Below are 18,058 nucleotides of genomic sequence, written 5' to 3'. Positions count from 1 at the left end.
AATGTTGTAGTTAACTGTCCAAATGTTTAATTTTTTCTTCAAATTTTCAAATTTAAAAATTCAAATTAATGATTTAAAAATATTTTCTAGAATTTAAAAAAATATATTAAAGAAGGTTGACGAAGAGACCTTAATTAAATAAACGAAAGAAAAGTTTGAGAATTGAAGTGAATTCTAGTGAAACTTAGAATATGAGTTTTGTATTTTAGCCAAAAATAAATATATGATTTTTTTCCTATCCAATTAAAAATTGAGATAATTAAGTCAACTTTTTGGCATGATTCACATCATAACATTGATCTTGTTTTAACTACTTCCACCTTTTGTTGATTCTATTATTATTATCATGTTTGTTTCTATTATTTATTAGGGTAAATTTCAAAAAACTACTCTAAGGTTTAGGTTTATATCACAATTAAGTCCTAAACTTTTTAAAATTGACCAGCCTAATCCCTTAACATAATTTGATCTCTTAACGCCGTTAGTCTGTTACTTTATTCTCACTTCTCAGCCTCTCTCTCTTTTCTCTCTCTTCTCTCAGCCCATGATTCTCTTCTCTCTCTCAAGACCTCTCTAGATTCTCTTCTCTCTCACCCACGGTGTCTAAAGTCTCTCTCTCCCAAGCTTTGGCCATAGCCAAAATCCATATTTTGCAACTACCATCTTGCCCTCTCTCTTTGAACCAATGGCCATTGAGACAATTGGCTAGGATTTTCGAGCAATTGGCCAAGACCCACGAGCTCCGCCACCACCACAAGCCACAAATCACACCAACAACACTACCTAGTGACCGCCGATCTTTCTCCTTTACCTCTATTCTACTTTTTGTTTTTTATTTATTTCTCTTTTGATTTAGGTCTTATCGATTTAGGGATTGGGTTTTTTAATGGTGATATTTGATTTGGGTTTGAAATGTGTTATTTGGGAATGATCATTTGAGGATCTATGGGTATTTTTTGATTTTAGTTTTGTCTCAAAATGTATCTAATATATTGTTCTTGTTGGTGTATATGATTATGAATCTAAAGTGTATTCTCTGTAATTTGGGATTTTTGGGGGATTTGGGTTTTATATGATTGTGTATGTTTGTGTTTTATGTCATGGTGCAGTTGTGTAGTCGATGTGCTCAAAATGCATGCTCATATCTGTGTAATCACAATGAATAGAACATAAGCATTCACTAGAGAAGAGAGAGTTGGAAAGAGGAGACAAAAGAGAGGCTAAGTGACGAAGGTAACAGTGTTTAAGAACCAAAATGTGTTGAGAGACCAAATTGGTCACTTTTGAGAAGTCTTGGATCTGATTGGCATTAGCTCAAACCTCAAGGTAGTTTACTAAAGGACTTGGTTTAGGTCCAATGCATCAGTGCACTAGACCCGGTCAGATGGTGATAGTGTCTAAAAGTGAACACATGTCATCATCTTAATAGGTCTAGTACTATTGGACACTGAACCTAAGCCTAACCTTTTACTAAAATTTACCCTATTTATTATTTTCTCATGGTCACACTATGTAATTTTAGGCCATTATTCCATAAATATAATAATTACTTAAACATTAATATCCCTTACTCACTTTGTCATTTTTCATATTATGTAGTTTTAGGCCATTATACCATAAATAATATAATTAATTAAACATGAAATAATCCTTACTTACTTTTTAGAGACTAGAAATGCTTTGGATGTGAATGGATGCCTCATGCCTTCCCACAATGAACTCATCCTTAGTATAAAAAATACTAAATTTCTTTATCCATGAAGGATATAAAAACACCTAGAAACTTAGTGGTATTCAAGGGCTAGTCTATTAAAGAGCTCAAATATTTAACTCTGCGTAAGAACACCTAATGGTGTCAGTTTAAGTAGGGTTCATACTTAAGTCCGAAGGTTGTGTGTGTCTGTGTCTATATATATATATATATATATATATGGGTTAAGTTCAAATAATGTTACTCTACTCAATATTTTTTTATCAAATACAAATTTTGACAAAGTCAGTATTAGATTACATTTTCTTTTTATACCGCTATGCTTATAAAATTTTTAAAAATATTTGAAATCAATAACTATCTCGTCTATATATAATATTTAAATTTTAAGTTTATGTATTTTAAATTTTAGGTAAAATATAAGTTTATGGATCGAATACTAAATAACATCTGAATTGCACAAAATTTGACATGCATGTTAGAATAGTTTTTAACCTAGTTAGTAAAAACAAGTATTGTATGCGTACATTTAAAACATAAAACAAAAAACAAAAACAAGAAAACAAAAACTTCCTTCTCCCGTTTTGAGTCTAATAGTACGAAATTATATGCCTTCTTTCAAATTATACTCCTTTTACACTTACCTTTAAACTATAAAAATGCTCACTTATTTCTCTAAACTATTAATTATTCATGGAACAAGGTTCAAAGTGCTACACGAGTAATTGTTTAAGGGGTTTAGCTTACCTTTAGCACTTTTTTAACTTGAATCTCTTTTTTGTTTTAATGAGAAACTGTCACATCACCTACTAACTAAATAAAAAGTGGAGATTAAATTTACTACCACTTACCATTGTATATTTAAAACAAAAACAAAAAATGTTCAGTTAAAAAAATACTTAAGATAAGTCAAACCTTTGTTTAAAAGAGTAAATATGCACTCTCATAGTTTAAGAGGACAAATATTACACGGATAATAATTTAGAAAGAATAAGCGTACATTCTCATAGTTAAGAGAAAATGTGTAGTCATTTATTTTAAGAGGATAAAGTGTCATTTTGTCCGAATTTAAAATATAATAGCTTTTGTTATGAAAGATTTAAAACACAACTTCTTAAATACATTGGTTTCCACAAAAACTAAAAACAGACAAATGTCTGTTAAAAATTATCAATGAATTATGATACCTAGGCCAAAATGGCCAAATACTACTGTTTAAAAAAATATGTATGAAATATTTTGTAATTTATCGTGTAATTTGAGTTTTAGAAACTTGACTTTTTAGAAAAAATAACCTTAAGAAAAAGAGTAAATTGCAAAACATTTTCAAAAACAGTGGTATTGACCATGATACCTAGATGTAAAGGATTAAAAAAAATCTCAATGAAACCTCTTCGGTCAAACACAGTAATAGTTTAATATATTTTACTTTATTAAGTCCTAAACTCAAATAAGAACAAAAGCTGCCAAAAACATAAACACAAACTTTTTCTTCTCTCTTGTTGCTGTAATTATGCATCACGGTTCCCAACGCAAACCAAAAAATAAAAATTCATTGGGTCTCTTTTTTTTAAGAGTTGTGACACGAATTCTCAGAAATAAATAAATAAATAAAAATAAGAATTGTGATACGAATGCAACAAAGTTTTGCAATATCTTCACAGTATAGAGTATAGCAATATTTTTACACAGTTGAAATATCAGATTGCTATGGATTAAAATAAAATATAATTAAATAATAAAATATTATACTTGAACTTACCGCAACTAAAATAAAGGTGTTATAAAAATATTGTAATTTTTTATTTTAATTTTTAGACTTTCTATTTTTTAATATTTAATATTCAATAATAAGGGGAATGAAGATTTCAACCCTGATTCTCATAATAAAACAAATGAAAATATACTAGTAAAATACATTACTCATAATAATCATGGTTAGTTTTGTAACCATGATTATATTGGGACATTCCAATGATTATATCAGACTTGGCAGGAATTAAAATACCATGATGCAAAGATTATTATATTTGTCTCCAAAAAACAGTATATGCAATATATATTTCTGTATTTTTATTACACATTTTAAAAAAAAATAAATATATTATACTCATACTATATACAGACCATTTTTTCACCGTTTTCATATTTTTATGCCAAATTTTTGAAGCGTAACTTTTTTTAAAGATGCCAAATAAGACCCATCCCATCCATATACTTACCTATCAAAGCTCTCTCTTTCTAAAAAGAAAAATTCTACCAACAATATTCCCTTTTTCTCTACCACATTAACATAAATGAATAAAGAATGAGATAGGCTTCAAATCAAAATGGTTTCAGAAATAAGAAACTTTAATTGACAAAATTAGGTTTCCTAGTACCTAATCAAAAACAATGTAAAAAAGTAGGGTTCTTTTTTAATTGTAATTCCCTCAGAAAAGGGAGGCTCTTCCAACTCAACTGAGGCAAGACTGGAAAAAACTCTTAGGCTTAGAACCCTGCTTCCATTCAAAGCTACAGTGAAAGCAGAGTTCCAAGCTTCTGTTAGGACCATTCTAAACTACACGAAGCTGTATTATAGTAAATGAAAATGATTACATTCTTATTTATCCTTGCTGACAAGATGCCAGGTGTGCACGCACAAGTAATGTTCGATACAGTTAGTTCGTAGATATCTTCTGGCTGCAAGATCCTCTAAATTCGAGTATTTACAAAAAATCAGCAATCAATAGAGAAACCCACCTAGTATTGAGTCCAACTTCGACTAACTCCAATGCCATGAACTAAACGAGCCACACACACACAGAGATATGAGTGAAAGGGAGAATAAATACAAGACAAAACCACTGTTTTCCATATCAAAAAAAAAAAAAAAAACCACTGTTTTCTCTTCATATAGACACGCAAACTGCAAACAAACTCCAAAACTCCGATTAATTATACAATGCGAAATTAAAAGACAAATATAGGAAGATCACTATCTTAGCTAGCAGTACTAATTACAATCATATGCTTCCAAACCGCAAACAAGCAACAATATTGAGCAACAACGTAATCACAAGAGCCATGTGTCAAGAAAATTTTGCAGGCATAATCCTGTATAAAGGCATGTATAAGATTTTCTACACACGTGGACTTCTATTTGTTGTAAATTCTCAATCTGCTTTCTTGCCTAGTTCTTCACTGTGGCGAGCATGCCTACCAGTAGAGTAAGACGAGATTGCTGAACCAGTCACAAAGAGCGAGTGTTTAGCAATATCAAAGCCTTTCTTTGTTGCCAACCACAAAGTCCAGAAGAATCCAATCCACCCTGGTTTACACAAAAATTTTGGGCCCAGAAAGAGGAGTTATGGAAAACATAGCCACTGAGCAGTATCAAAAGTCAATATAGTATGAACGATTATCAAGCTTCTTGTAACAAAGAAAAGCAAAATAAAGCCAGCGATTTGACAGAATGAGCAGCAAATTTAACTAGCAGGAGCTAGAAAAACACCACTAATATTTTTTTATCTACACATTAAACAACGAATGAATTTCATTAGACGGTGCATACAATGAAATACTGGCTTAGACAAACTGAAAGAAACAAAAAAGTATATCACAATACGAGGATATGGTTATATTTATCTAACCAGAGATAGAAACAATTATCAGGGTCTGATATGTATTTCCCTTCCCTAGGGCACCAGATCATTTGACAAGTGGTCCACTGTGGGCCCAACCCCAGAAGCCCTTACATACAGTCAGTCATAATCAAAACAAAACAAAATAGCGATTCAACATCAATTTCAGGGTCTTGTGCAATAATTTTTTATTATAGTTATCATCTTTGTAGACTAGACTAGACTAGATTATTTAATTACAGATATGGTTCCGATCAGAAAGTTGAATGAGTTAAATTTTGTCTCATAAATTTTAAAGTGAAACCATCATTACAAGGTTGGCAATCGCTTCTGGTTAAACACTGAGCAAAATTCCCAATCATCCGTTGAAGTTTGTATAACTGATAAACCATTGGCCGGGTAGGACTTGATAATAAGAAGTAAATAAGTACAATTTGGGCAAGTAAGAACTGAAAAAGCCAATGATCTCTAATTCAAATGATACCTCTTTCCCTCTTAATAACAAGGTAGAAGGTGAGGTTCTGAGTTGAAGATCCCCTGGGTGCATGTGTAATTACCAACAAAAGAAAGAAAAAGAAAAAAAAAAAAAAAAAAGGTGTGGCAGGTGAGAAAGAAAGGTCATCTCTACCTGTAGCTATCAGAGCAGCTATGATTGCTGAAATTGTAGTACTGGAAATAACAAACACAGCTACTGATAACGCTCCAATGTATATAAATGTTACACAGGTGAAGAAAAGAGCCAAGAAGCCACCTGCCGCTGCCAAAGACACCAGAAGAGATATGACAATGGCATTGACAGTTGCAGTCAGAAAGAAGAGCATAAAGACAAGCAATCCTGTCAAAGCAAGAAGAGTGATCGTCCCAACCTGCAGTACATTTGTAAAGTAAATCAAGATATACTCAGAAGAGATACTAAAAATAAAAAGAATACGGGATCTACAAGATTAGTAATTAAAATTCACGAACCTCTATTGAGAATGTAAACTTATTGACAAAACCATTCACTTCACCTGTAATGTCATTCATATATCTCTATAGTCTACATCCCCCCCCCCCCTCCCCCTCCCCAAAAAAAAAACAACCTTCATCAACCTGTATTAAGTTTTAGAGACAATGCCATCCTAATATTCCTATCTCAGATGGAACACTCATTTTGTTATCAAAATGGATGATAGAAAAAACTAGCAATGAGGGGAAAAAAAAATCTCATCTTTTGTCTTGCAAGAAATATGAATAGAGTAGCACAATGTATCTAAAAACATATTCTAGAGAACAATCCCCCCCATTAAATCAAGTACAATAACAATCAGAGGTCACAATCCCATTGTGAAATCAGAGTATCATTACCTGAGCAATAATCAACACAAGAAAATTTAGAAGATGGGTAATCTCATTTTGAGTTCATACTACAAATCCAAGTATATTCTTATTACAATCATTAGTAACTAACAATAAATAACTCGAGATCATGATGGGGTTTTTGTTGTGCCGTGTATGCCGTCTATGTGTTTGATAATTTGTCTCTTATTTAGGTTGCCACGCCATCTTATTACAATCATTTGTAACATTGTACAGATGATAAAAAAAGAAGACTTACAGAAATGACGAGGAGAGCACGAAGAGGAGAGCCTCTACGAGTCCAGATATGAACATTCCGGGCGGTGTTTACAGAAGCTTCGCGAAGGAGAGGGACGTTGTGGACCGCAGAGGTCTTGATCCGGTGCAGCAGCGGAGCAGGATCCGCACCGTGATCAGGAAACAGAATCGCCGATATGAAACGGTGGAATACGCTGTACAACGTCTCCTCCGCCCCCCCTCCTCCGCCGCCGTGGTGGTGGTGGTGGGGGTGGTAATTCTCTTTAGGCTGGTCGTCCTCCCCGCCCCCGCCAGTCACCTCCACGTAAGTACCATTGCCGGTAGGCCTCTCCGCACCGTAAAACGGTTCATCCATTTTGATTATTTTTGGTAGAGAGAGAAGACTGTTTGTTTTGTGAAGTTGAAGACTCAGTAGTGAGTGGCCATCCCAATCAATGATTTGAGTTCTTCATCTACTAGTCTATAACTAATTGTTTTTTAATAAGTGGGGGAACTAGCGTTTATAAGGATGAGGGCACGACGTCCTGATTCTGATTTGACAACACTTTCCTTTTTTTTTATTTGGTCTTTCAAAAGTGAGGAGGATATTTCCTATGATAACGTTGTTCGTACACGTGGGTTGTTGTTATTTTTAATTGGGTTGATCTTTTCTTTCCCTTTAATTAGATTCTCTCCATCAGAGCATCCCAGCCGGAATACTAATCTCATCTTATTTTACCATCTCAAAAAATCACTTTATCAATTATACAATACCATTTTACTATACATCCAGCATTCCAACTTTTATTTTCTTATCATACTTATTAAAATAATATATTTACACATTAAAATATATTATCCAACAAAATGCACTCCTCTCACAGAAATACGCAACAACCCTGTTCCAAAAAAAAAAAAACCCAGAACCCACCTTGCCACCACCACGCCACCGGCCAGCAACCACCACCACAACCAAACTCACCACCAACAACAACCACAAGAAACAACCACCAAGAGGAAAGGAAACACAAAAAATTGGCAAAAACTACCACCACCGATCGAGAAAATTGCCAAGAAACACAAAAATTGCCAAAAACTACCACCACCGATCGAGGAAATTGCCAAGAAACACAAAAAAATTGCCAGAAACACACCAAGAAGAAAAACCACTTCAAACCCACGCTCGAGGAATGAGTCAGAGAGTGAGAGAGCGTAGATGAGAAAACAGAAAGAGAGAGTTGAGAAAGAAAGAAACGTCTCAGCCCCAGAGACAAAGAGAAAGAGAAGACAGAGGAGAGAGAGAATAAAAGTGATTAAAAAATTTATACAATTGTGCTACAGTGCGATTCTACATGTAGAATCGCACTGTAGCACAATCCTAAATTTTTTTAGGATTCTTCAGATTTACAATCCCAGCTGCTGACTCTTTTAAGCTTAAAATGCCAAAATTTCCTTAGATTTAGCATTTACAATTTCCACTGCGGATGCTCTCAGGAGGCCGACATCCAAGAATTAGTTCTCTTTAATTTGCGGTTCTTTTTGTTTACCGACAGTGATGTTTTAGCTCAATGTAAAATGTGTTTGGCTCTATGTATTATGTTTTCCTGAATGTATTATGTTTTTTCAGGTGAAAATATTTTTAGGCGTTTGGTTGTGTTTTTGAAAATACTTTAGAAAATACATTTTTTACTCGTTTTTCACCTTTTTTTTTTTTTTTTCAGTTTCCAAACAAATATTATATCGGTAACAAGATGACAAGATCGAGAGCAGTTTATGGGTGGGTCAATGGCTCGATCTAGTTGCATCGGCAACAATGAGATCAATGGTTCGATCCGGAGGCAATAGCAAGATCTCATCGGGTGGTCCAAACAATTCATGGGTGGGTTGCTCACAGTGGTCCGATCGACTCGGAGGTGGCTCAATCAACTGGGCCACAATGGTCCAATCTATTTTCTATTGGCTCCTCTTTGATCTTTTAGTGCTTGTTCATTTATGTTCAAGGTCTCTTCTCTTCTCTCTCACTCTTTCTCTCTCTCTTTCTCTCTCCCTCTCTCTCTTTGGTTCTGTGACTGAAAATAAAATGTAGGAAAATAGAAGTATAGTTCATTTTACACTAAAATCAGTCCTATTTTACAGTCAAAGGGAAAATGATTTAAGGTTGATTGGATTTTTCAATCTACCCAAACACCTTTAAAGCTATAAAATATTTGCTATAAAATGTTTTCAATCAAACCAAATGCAGCCTTACTATCACAACAAAATGTATAATAGTGTTGTAAATATGTTATGACAATTTTTTGTGTTCTTAGAATTTCTCTTACTTAACTCTTTTAACTTTTTAATTTTAACAAGTGGCTGTAAATTAGAAAATTTGGTAAAATGCAAAAATTATCTTGAGATTAGGGTTAATGTTTGTAGTGGGCCTTTTTGTTATATTTGGCTGGGCTACCTCTTGTGGTACTAGGCCCAAGTATTCTGAGTAAGGGAGTTGAGACCGGTCCAACTGCAACTTAATTTTGTCTGGCTTGTGCGCAAACTATGCTTCGTTTGCCAAGAGCATGCTTACAGCAGGCAGGGCTATTTTAGATGAGTCGTGGCAGACAAACATGACAATAATAAAACCCAAAAAAGAAAAAGGAGTATTTCGGCTCCTTAATTAAAGTGAGTAAATAATCCCTAATTAATAAAGATAATCACAATAACAACAATCACTTTTATAAAGAAAGCAAGGGAATAAGTGGGTAGCATATGGGTTAAAAGAAAAAAATCAGATCGAGTCTGATCCGCAAGAATGAAACCAAAGAGAGAAGAACATTTCTTCTCAATGCGAATAATCTCCCGGGGAAATCCTGCAGTGAAAATTAATCACTTTGAGGGAAACAGACCTGAATGGCTGGTGCCCAAGTGAACTTCTTGATTCTGGCAGAGAGCAAGATTTTGAGAGGGAAAGAGGGAATCAACTTATTGGTGCATGCCTGCTGATCTAACTCTCTGTTTATTTTTTTTCTTTCTTTTTTAATTTTCCTCTTATCTTTCCTTTCTTTCCTCCACACTTGTTTTCTATTTCTTGGTTTTCCTTGGAGATTCTTGTTACCATGATTCTGTGTTGTTATTCCCTGTGCACGGCAAGGGCCTCCCTTTATAGTACTTGCCGTAACCGAATTTTACTATTTTAGCCCTTAACCACCTTTGTCTGGTCTGGGTGTACTTGCCGACCATCACTGGTCCGTCTATGTGCCACTCCCTATCACCAGACAAGGAAAACTATTTTGTTTGTTAGTCTACAATGGCACCCTTTCCTGCCACGGTGTGGGTGCTCTCTCCCTATCCTTCATGGCATTCACCTAGTGGTTCCAACTCAACCTTACTTTTTTTGGGTGGTATGTCATCCCTGCAGGACGTATCCCCCAAAAGAGTTCGAGCAGGAACCCCAGAATAGGTTTTTCCCTCTCCTCATGGCCAAACCATGCCCTCTTACCTCTGAACCATGACCTCACTATATCTCATATTGGCTGAGTACAGGCTGGTGATGTCTGGGCCTTACGCGTGCCTCCCTTTCATATATGTCCAAAATCTGCCTACTACTCATGTGTTCGTCATGGTCTGGAGGCTTGCCTACACAATCTGCCGTCCGTCCTTAACCTTTTATGTGAGCTGCTTTCTGATTTCCCGCTCCCCTTAGGAACTAGGCTTTATTTGATGTTGAGCTTTACCTTTTTTCAGTCTACTTCTTGATTGCTATCTTTTCCTACCATATCACTCTGTCATTCCTACTGTGATATGTATTTGACCCAATCCTGTTAGACCTCTTTAGGCCTACCATTTATTTTTTCCTCAGTGGTTCAGTATGGCCATTGGTTTTTCATCACATTACTTGCGGGCTCCTGTGTCCCATTTGTTTTCTCTTGGGCATCCTTAGCCCATTTGCTTTTCTTAGGCTTACTTGGCCTTTTTCCTAACTCTGCATTCCCATGAGTTTTTACTAACTCCATTGGGTTTCCCCGGCCCAATTACCTTGTCCTCATCCTTGGGGTTCATGGGCTTGCCACCAACCCCTTACTTTATTTACTTGCATTACTTCGGGCCTGTCGTGGCCCATTCTCACTTTTTTTCATCATATACTACCCATGGGTTTGCTATTTCTCTCTTTTCTGGCTTCTTTGGGCTTGTTTGTTTCCTAAAGGCCCATTTGTTTATTTCATGGACCTGTGATCCATTATTCCTGCCGCTTGGGCTTAATGGTTTTTTTTTATCTATTTACCAACTCCTTTCTACCTGTGTTGCTGGGCTTCTTTCTTTTTGACTTCCAAAATGACCATCAACAATGTCAAGTACTATCCAATTTTTCCTTAAACACAAATCATACTTAAAACTATTTATGCTAAATTCCACAAACAATGTTGTCCCACAATGACTATATTGTGGTAATTATATACACAAAGAAATTTCTACGTGATAAATAATTGAGTAACAAGCTTAGCTCCAAACCAGTATAGAATTATCTCTTCCAATCCACTACACTGCGATTTATAAAAGGCGAAAACCATATTTTCATCCCTACATTTTCACGCGATTCCCACTTTGGTCTCTAACTTTTTTTTTTCCATCGTTTTTAGTCCCTATCCTAGAAAACACCTCTCGTTTTAGTCCTTGCCGTTACATCAGAGACAGAAAATGATGATGTGACAAACGGATGACACTGTTGGCTGACATGGCCATTAAAAAAAAAATAAAAAAAAAATGTTATTTGGTATTAAAAAAAATTTATTAATTAATTTATTAATTTTAACTAAGTAAAAAAAAAAATCAAAACAAAAATCAAAATCAAAATTTATATGAATTAAGATCAAAAAGTATCTTGAAAAAGAACACTAAGAACACCAACACCAAACCACCATTTCCGGCCACCCAAACACAGATCTGACCAACCCAAACACCAACCCAGCCACCTAAACACCAACCCACAGCCACCCAAACACCAAACCACCATTTCCAGCCACCCAAACACAAATCCGGCCAACCCAAACAACAACCCAGCCACCTAAACACGAACCCACAGCCACCCAAACACCAAACCACCATTTTCGACCACCCAAACACAAATCTGGCCAACCCAAACACCAACCCAGCCACCTAAACAGCAACCCACAGCCACCCAAACACCAAACCACCATTTCCAACCACCCAAACACCAACCTAGCCACCCAAACACCAACCCACAGCTACCCAAACACCAAACCACCATTTCCGGCCACCCAAACACAAATTCAACCCTGTGGGTTTGTCACTTGTGGAACCCAAGAACTGAGAGGATGAGAGAGTGGGAGGAACTCTTGAGATTCAGAGTCTACCTACCCAACCAAGACCCACGGCCATGCCACCACTGCGCCACAACCATTGGACCACCCCACAACCCAACAAGATTCAGAGTGGGAAATATTGTTTTGAGCTTGGAATATTGATCTTGTTCTTATTTAATTCCTTGTTCATGTTTATTCTGATGTGGATCTTATATTTAATTTTATGATCTTATTTTTTGAGTTATTTGTGATTTTTGGTTTTCAATTTTGAGAACTTAAGTCTGAGTTGGTGTTATTAGTGTTCTTCTTCAAGATACTTTTTGATCTTAATTCATATAAATTTTGATTTTTTTATTTTTGTTTGATTTTTTTTTTTTACTTAGTTAAAATTAATAAATTATTTTTTAATACCTAATAACATTTTTTATTATTATTTTAATGGCCACGTTAGCCAACAGTGCCATCCGTTTGCCACATTAGCATTTTCCGTCTCTGATGTAACAGCAAGGACTAAAACGAGAGTCATTTTCCAAAATAGGGACTAAAAGCGGTGGAAAAAAAAGTTAGGGACTAAAGTGGGAATCACGTAAAAATGTAGGGACGAAAATGTGGTTTTCGCCTTTAGAAAATTATTCATGTGTATTTTAAGTCACATGACTTTTTTAATGAGTCATGTAATTTGTTTAAATAACATACATGGATAATCTTATAATTCATTGTGTAATGGGTTGGAAGAGATGGTTTTATACTGGTTTAAAGCTAAACTTTGTCCAATAGTTGATGGATTAGCTATAGATGAAAAAGAAAGCAAAAGAAGGAATAGAGGAACCAGTGTTAAAGTACAATTTCTGCTTAGGGAGTCAATTAGATTTTTTTTTTTTTCTTAATTCATATAAATTTTAATTTTTTTTTTGTTTGATTTTTTTTTTTTTTTTACTTAGTTAAAATTAATAAATTATTTTTTAATACCAAATAACATTTTTTATTATTATTTTAATGGCCACGTCAGCCAACAGTGCCATCTGTTTGCCACATTAGCATTTTCCGTCTCTGATGTAACAGCAAGGACTAAAACGAGAGTCATTTTCCGGAATAGGGACTAAAAGCGGTGGAAAAAAAAGTTAGGGACCAAAGTGGGAATCGCGTAAAAATGTAGGGACGAAAATGTGGTTTTCGCCTTTAGAAAATTATTCATGTGTATTTTAAGTCACATGACTTTTTTAATGAGTCATGTAATTTGTTTAAATAACATACATGGATAATCTTATAATTTATTGTGTAATGGGTTGGAAGAGATGGTTTTATACGGGTTTAAAGCTAAACTTTGTCCAATAGTTGATGGATTAGCTAGAGATGAAAAAGAAAGCAAAAGAAGGAATAGAGGAACCAGTGTTAAAGTACAATTTTTGCTTAGGGAGTTAATTAGATTTTTTTTTTTTTTTTTTTTTTAAGGTGGTAGATAACATTTGCCCAACTCTCAGGGGACTTTTTGTAATTTACCCTAGAAAATTTATTTGAAAAAGAGTTTATTTAATTAAATTATAGTGTAGATTGTTTTATTTAAAATGACAAATCAAAAAAAAAAAATTATTATGAGTTGTCTAATTATATTCAATCAAAAAAATGCAGCATAATCGTGGAGTTTATTGACTTATTAGCCAATGTAATTTACTGTGTATTGATAATAGTTTAAAAGTGCAATATACTCATTATGTGTATTTTTCTCTTATAAGAGATTAAAACTAATGAGTATACATATATGAAACTAAAAGAATTCAAGGATGAAGATCAATTGAGAAGTGTCTTTTGAAGAATTTAATGAGTCAAAGATGTGTGAAATCATAAAAGGAAAGAGAGAAATTCATTTAAGCCAAAAATGAAAAAAAATCCTAGCATGGAAATATTCTGACCAATTTTGGTATTTTGGTCATATCATTTTTACTCCAATATTGGATTGACTTAATTCTTGCAGCTACAGAAAGAGGATTTGAAGATCTAAAATTTTATAGTTTACCAAAACTTTAGAATTTGTATGATGTTGTCAAGGCCAAACCCAACCTGAAAGTTGACCCATTGTTGAAAGACGAGAATTAACATTTTTTATTTTCCTTCTTAGAAGCATGTGTTTTAAGGTTTTGAATGTTATACATATTAAAGAGATACAAGGGTAGCCACGTTTTTGGCTATTGAAAAACCTTATTTTTCATCAATTTTTGATATTTTTTATTTTCTATAGAAGTTTAAGAACCTAAACTAAGGTAAAGGGTGAATCCCCAGTGTTGTAAGTTGTCTACCATTCAATCTATTAGAACATATGTAAATCATGTTAAGAACATATGTCATTTAGAATTGGCTAATCCTTTGACAAAACGCATTTTACTTGTAATTAGATAAATCTAGGATGTGTTTAATATTTCAAGGAACAAGAGTTCAAGTTCTAGTATTGAAGCCATGCAAATCTGTCCAAAAATCAAGTGAAGAAGTGTTATTCTTTAAAGCTCGACAGATGTATCTATCGAGATTTAAAAGGTGAAGCTCGACAGATAATCTCAACAGCTATATTTATTGAGAATTACGAAAATCAGTTTTTCAGATCTATTTTTCACGCATATCCAAGTTATGTGTTTAGGTTTTCTTTTCTCACAATCCTAGATATATATGAGAATTATTCTAAGGGTTGTCATAAGATAGTTGCACTTATTGTTGCAAGCATATTGTGACCAAAGACAATTTGCCCTGGTTCATCTTTCTCTTGAAGAAGCTGTTATGTTTGTATGCCGTAAGGTTTTGTGACCAATGAGCTTTTTGATCTTTCTTGTCTGGATGAACTGAAGAACTTTGTAGCCAACATCCTTTTTAAGTTGGTGTGTTAGTCACGTACTGAGATTCATACATCAATTGGTTAGTCACGTACTTGGAGCCGTGTATTGAAAGGAGAGATTGTCACTACATTACAAGTCCAATTGTGTATTAGGGTAAGGGTTCAACTGTAAGTTGGTATAAGGTAATGTGATTCCTTTTACTTGTAACAGCTTGTTTTGATAATAGTAGATTATCAAGAGTGGTGACTTTAAATTCACCCGATGAAATTTTTGCCTTGGAAGTTTTCCCCATTCGTAAATAAATCACCATGTCAAATTTATTTTGCGCTGCATTTAACTTAGCTGGTGATTTGTTTGTGCTACCACGTGTATTGCATGTTAATTGACTTAATTAATTAACTTGGCTAATTAATTAGTTAATTTACCATAAAAGGTCAATATATTTTTGGCCTATCACAATCCAAGAATATTTTTCACATTTTTGTTATTGAAATCAATTGTTCTCTTTTTATAGTTATTTTGTTAGATTGATATTTAATTTCTAATTATTTCATAAGTCTATTCTTGAATCTTCTTATTATTAGTGTGGGTACTTGACTCCACTCTAAGGATTTGTTCGCTTTGGAGAGCCAGTCTCTCACGAATTTGTCCTCTTTTACCGAGTGCAGGCAAGCCGAGGAGGGTTTCATAGTCTCAGCCCCCAAGGCCTGAAATCCCACATCGAAAAGAGAACCCTCCCACTAGCGCTTTATATGCTTCTGGAGCTTGCACTAGTGTACCACTACTACACATGTGTAGTAGTGGTGTAGTAGTGGTACACTAGTGCAAGCTCCAGAAGCATGAGTCAATTAGATTTTTTTTTTTTTTTTTTTTTTTAAGGTGGTAGATAACATTTGCCCAACTCTCAGGGGACTTTTTGTAATTTACCTTAGAAAATTTATTTGAAAAAGAGTTTATTTAATTAAATTATAGTGTAGATTGTTTTATTTAAAATGACAAATCAACAAAAAAAAAAATTATTATGAGTTGTCTAATTATATTCAATCAAAAAAATGCAGCATAATCGTGGAGTTTATTGACTTATTAGCCAATGTAATTTACTGTGTATTGATAATAGTTTAAAAGTGCAATATACTCATTATGTGTATTTTTCTCTTATAAGAGATTAAAACTAATGAGTATACATATATGAAACTAAAAGAATTCAAGGATGAAGATCAATTGAGAAGTGTCTTTTGAAGAATTTAATGAGTCAAAGATGTGTGAAATCATGAAAGGAAAGAGAGAAATTCATTTAAGCCAAAAATGAAAAAAAATCCTAGCATGGAAATATTCTGACCAATTTTGGTATTTTGGTCATATCATTTTTACTCCAATATTGGATTGACTTAATTCTTGCAGCTACGGAAAGGGGATTTGAAGATCTAAAATTTTATAGTTTACCAAAACTTTAGAATTTGTATGATGTTGTCAAGGCCAAACCCAACCTGAAAGTTGACCCATTGTTGAAAGACGAGAATTAACATTTTTTATTTTCCTTCTTAGAAGCATGTGTTTTAAGGTTTTGAATGTTATACATATTAAAGAGATACAAGGGTAGCCACGTTTTTGGCTATTGAAAAACCTTATTTTTCATCAATTTTTGATATTTTTTATTTTCTATAGAAGTTTAAGAACCTAAACTAAGGTAAAGGGTGAATCCCTAGTGTTGTAAGTTGTCTACCATTCAATCTATTAGAACATATGTAAATCATGTTAAGAACATATGTCATTTAGAATTGGCTAATCCTTTGACAAAACGCATTTTACTTGTAATTAGATAAATCTAGGATGTGTTTAATATTTCAAGGAACAAGAGTTCAAGTTCTAGTATTGAAGCCATGCAAATCTGTCCAAAAATCAAGTGAAGAAGTGTTATTCTTTAAAGCTCGACAGATGTATCTATTGAGATTTAAAAGGTGAAGCTCGATAGATAATCTCAACAGCTATATTTATTGAGAATTACGAAAATCAGTTTTTCAGATCTATTTTTCACGCATATCCAAGTTATGTGTTTAGGTTTTCTTTTCTCACAATCCTAGATATATATGAGAATTATTCTAAGGGTTGTCATAAGGTAGTTGCACTTATTGTTGCAAGCATATTGTGACCAAAGACAATTTGCCCTGGTTCATCTTTCTCTTGAAGAAGCTGTTATGTTTGTATGCCGTAGGGTTTTGTGACCAATGAGCTTTTTGATCTTTCTTGTCTGGATGAACTGAAGAACTTTGTAGCCAACATCCTTTTTAAGTTGGTGTGTTAGTCACGTATTGAGATTCATGCATCAATTGGTTAGTCACGTACTTGGAGCCGTGTATTGAAAGGAGAGATTGTCACTACATTACAAGTCCAATTGTGTATTAGGGTAAGGGTTCAACTGTAAGTTGGTATAAGGTAATGTGATTCCTTTTACTTGTAACCGCTTGTTTTGATAATAGTAGATTCTCAAGAGTGGTGACTTTAAATTCACCCGATGAAATTTTTTCCTTGGAAGTTTTCCCCATTCGTAAATAAATCACCCTGTCAAATTTATTTTGCGCTGCATTTAACTTAGCTGGTGATTTGTTTGTGCTATCACGTGTATTGCATGTTAATTGACTTAATTAATTAACTTGGCTAATTAATTGGTTAATTTACCATAAAAGGTCAATATATTTTTGGCCTATCACAATCCAAGAATATTTTTCACATTTTTGTTATTGAAATCAATTGTTCTCTTTTTATAGTTATTTTGTTAGATTGATATTTAATTTCTAATTATTTCATAAGTCTATTCTTGAATCTTCTTATTATTAGAATAAGGTTTTATAATCTCTCTAGTAAAACGTAATAATCTTGTTAGATATTACTTTTGTCATTATATTGTCTCTAGGGTATGTGATGTTCTTGAGTTTTTTTAGCAAAGATGTTTTTTTTTTTTTTAGATTAAATTGTTGGAATAATTGATGAATATAAGCCACCAAAAAGACTTTTATTAATAAAGCTTAT

At 33.8% G+C, this 18,058-nt stretch overlaps 1 protein-coding gene across 1 annotated transcript; it reads right to left on the bottom strand.

The window, feature by feature from the left end:
- Positions 1-4,579: 4,579 nt before the first annotated feature.
- On the bottom strand, positions 4,580-7,477 carry LOC111996124 (uncharacterized). Its single transcript, XM_065773241.1, has 3 exons — positions 6,932-7,477; positions 5,963-6,200; positions 4,580-5,021 (listed from the first exon to the last, which is right to left on the bottom strand). The coding sequence occupies exons 1-3, from the start codon at positions 7,283-7,285 to the stop codon at positions 4,867-4,869; spliced, it is 747 nt and encodes a 248-aa protein (XP_065629313.1). The 5' UTR covers positions 7,286-7,477; the 3' UTR covers positions 4,580-4,866.
- Positions 7,478-18,058: the final 10,581 nt, after the last annotated feature.

This window comes from Quercus suber, unplaced genomic scaffold (assembly GCF_002906115.3).
Source record: "Quercus suber isolate HL8 unplaced genomic scaffold, Cork oak 2.0 scaffold_71, whole genome shotgun sequence".
In the NCBI taxonomy this organism is placed as follows: domain Eukaryota; kingdom Viridiplantae; phylum Streptophyta; class Magnoliopsida; order Fagales; family Fagaceae; genus Quercus; species Quercus suber.
The sequence above is the reverse complement of the archived record's forward strand: the minus strand, read 5'-3'. Positions and strand labels throughout refer to the sequence as shown.

What these genes read in the sequence shown, in the direction of transcription:
- LOC111996124 (XM_065773241.1), bottom strand. Translation starts at nt 7,285, where the DNA reads ATGGATGAACCGTTTTACGGTGCGGAGAGGCCTACCGGCAATGGTACT. An exon ending in GTGCTCTCCTCGTCATTTCT is followed by an intron (nt 6,201 to 6,931) that starts GTAAGTCTTCTT and finishes AATGTACTGCAG; the next exon opens with GTTGGGACGATCACTCTTCT. An exon ending in AGCTGCTCTGATAGCTACAG is followed by an intron (nt 5,022 to 5,962) that starts GTAGAGATGACC and finishes TGTGTAAACCAG; the next exon opens with GGTGGATTGGATTCTTCTGG.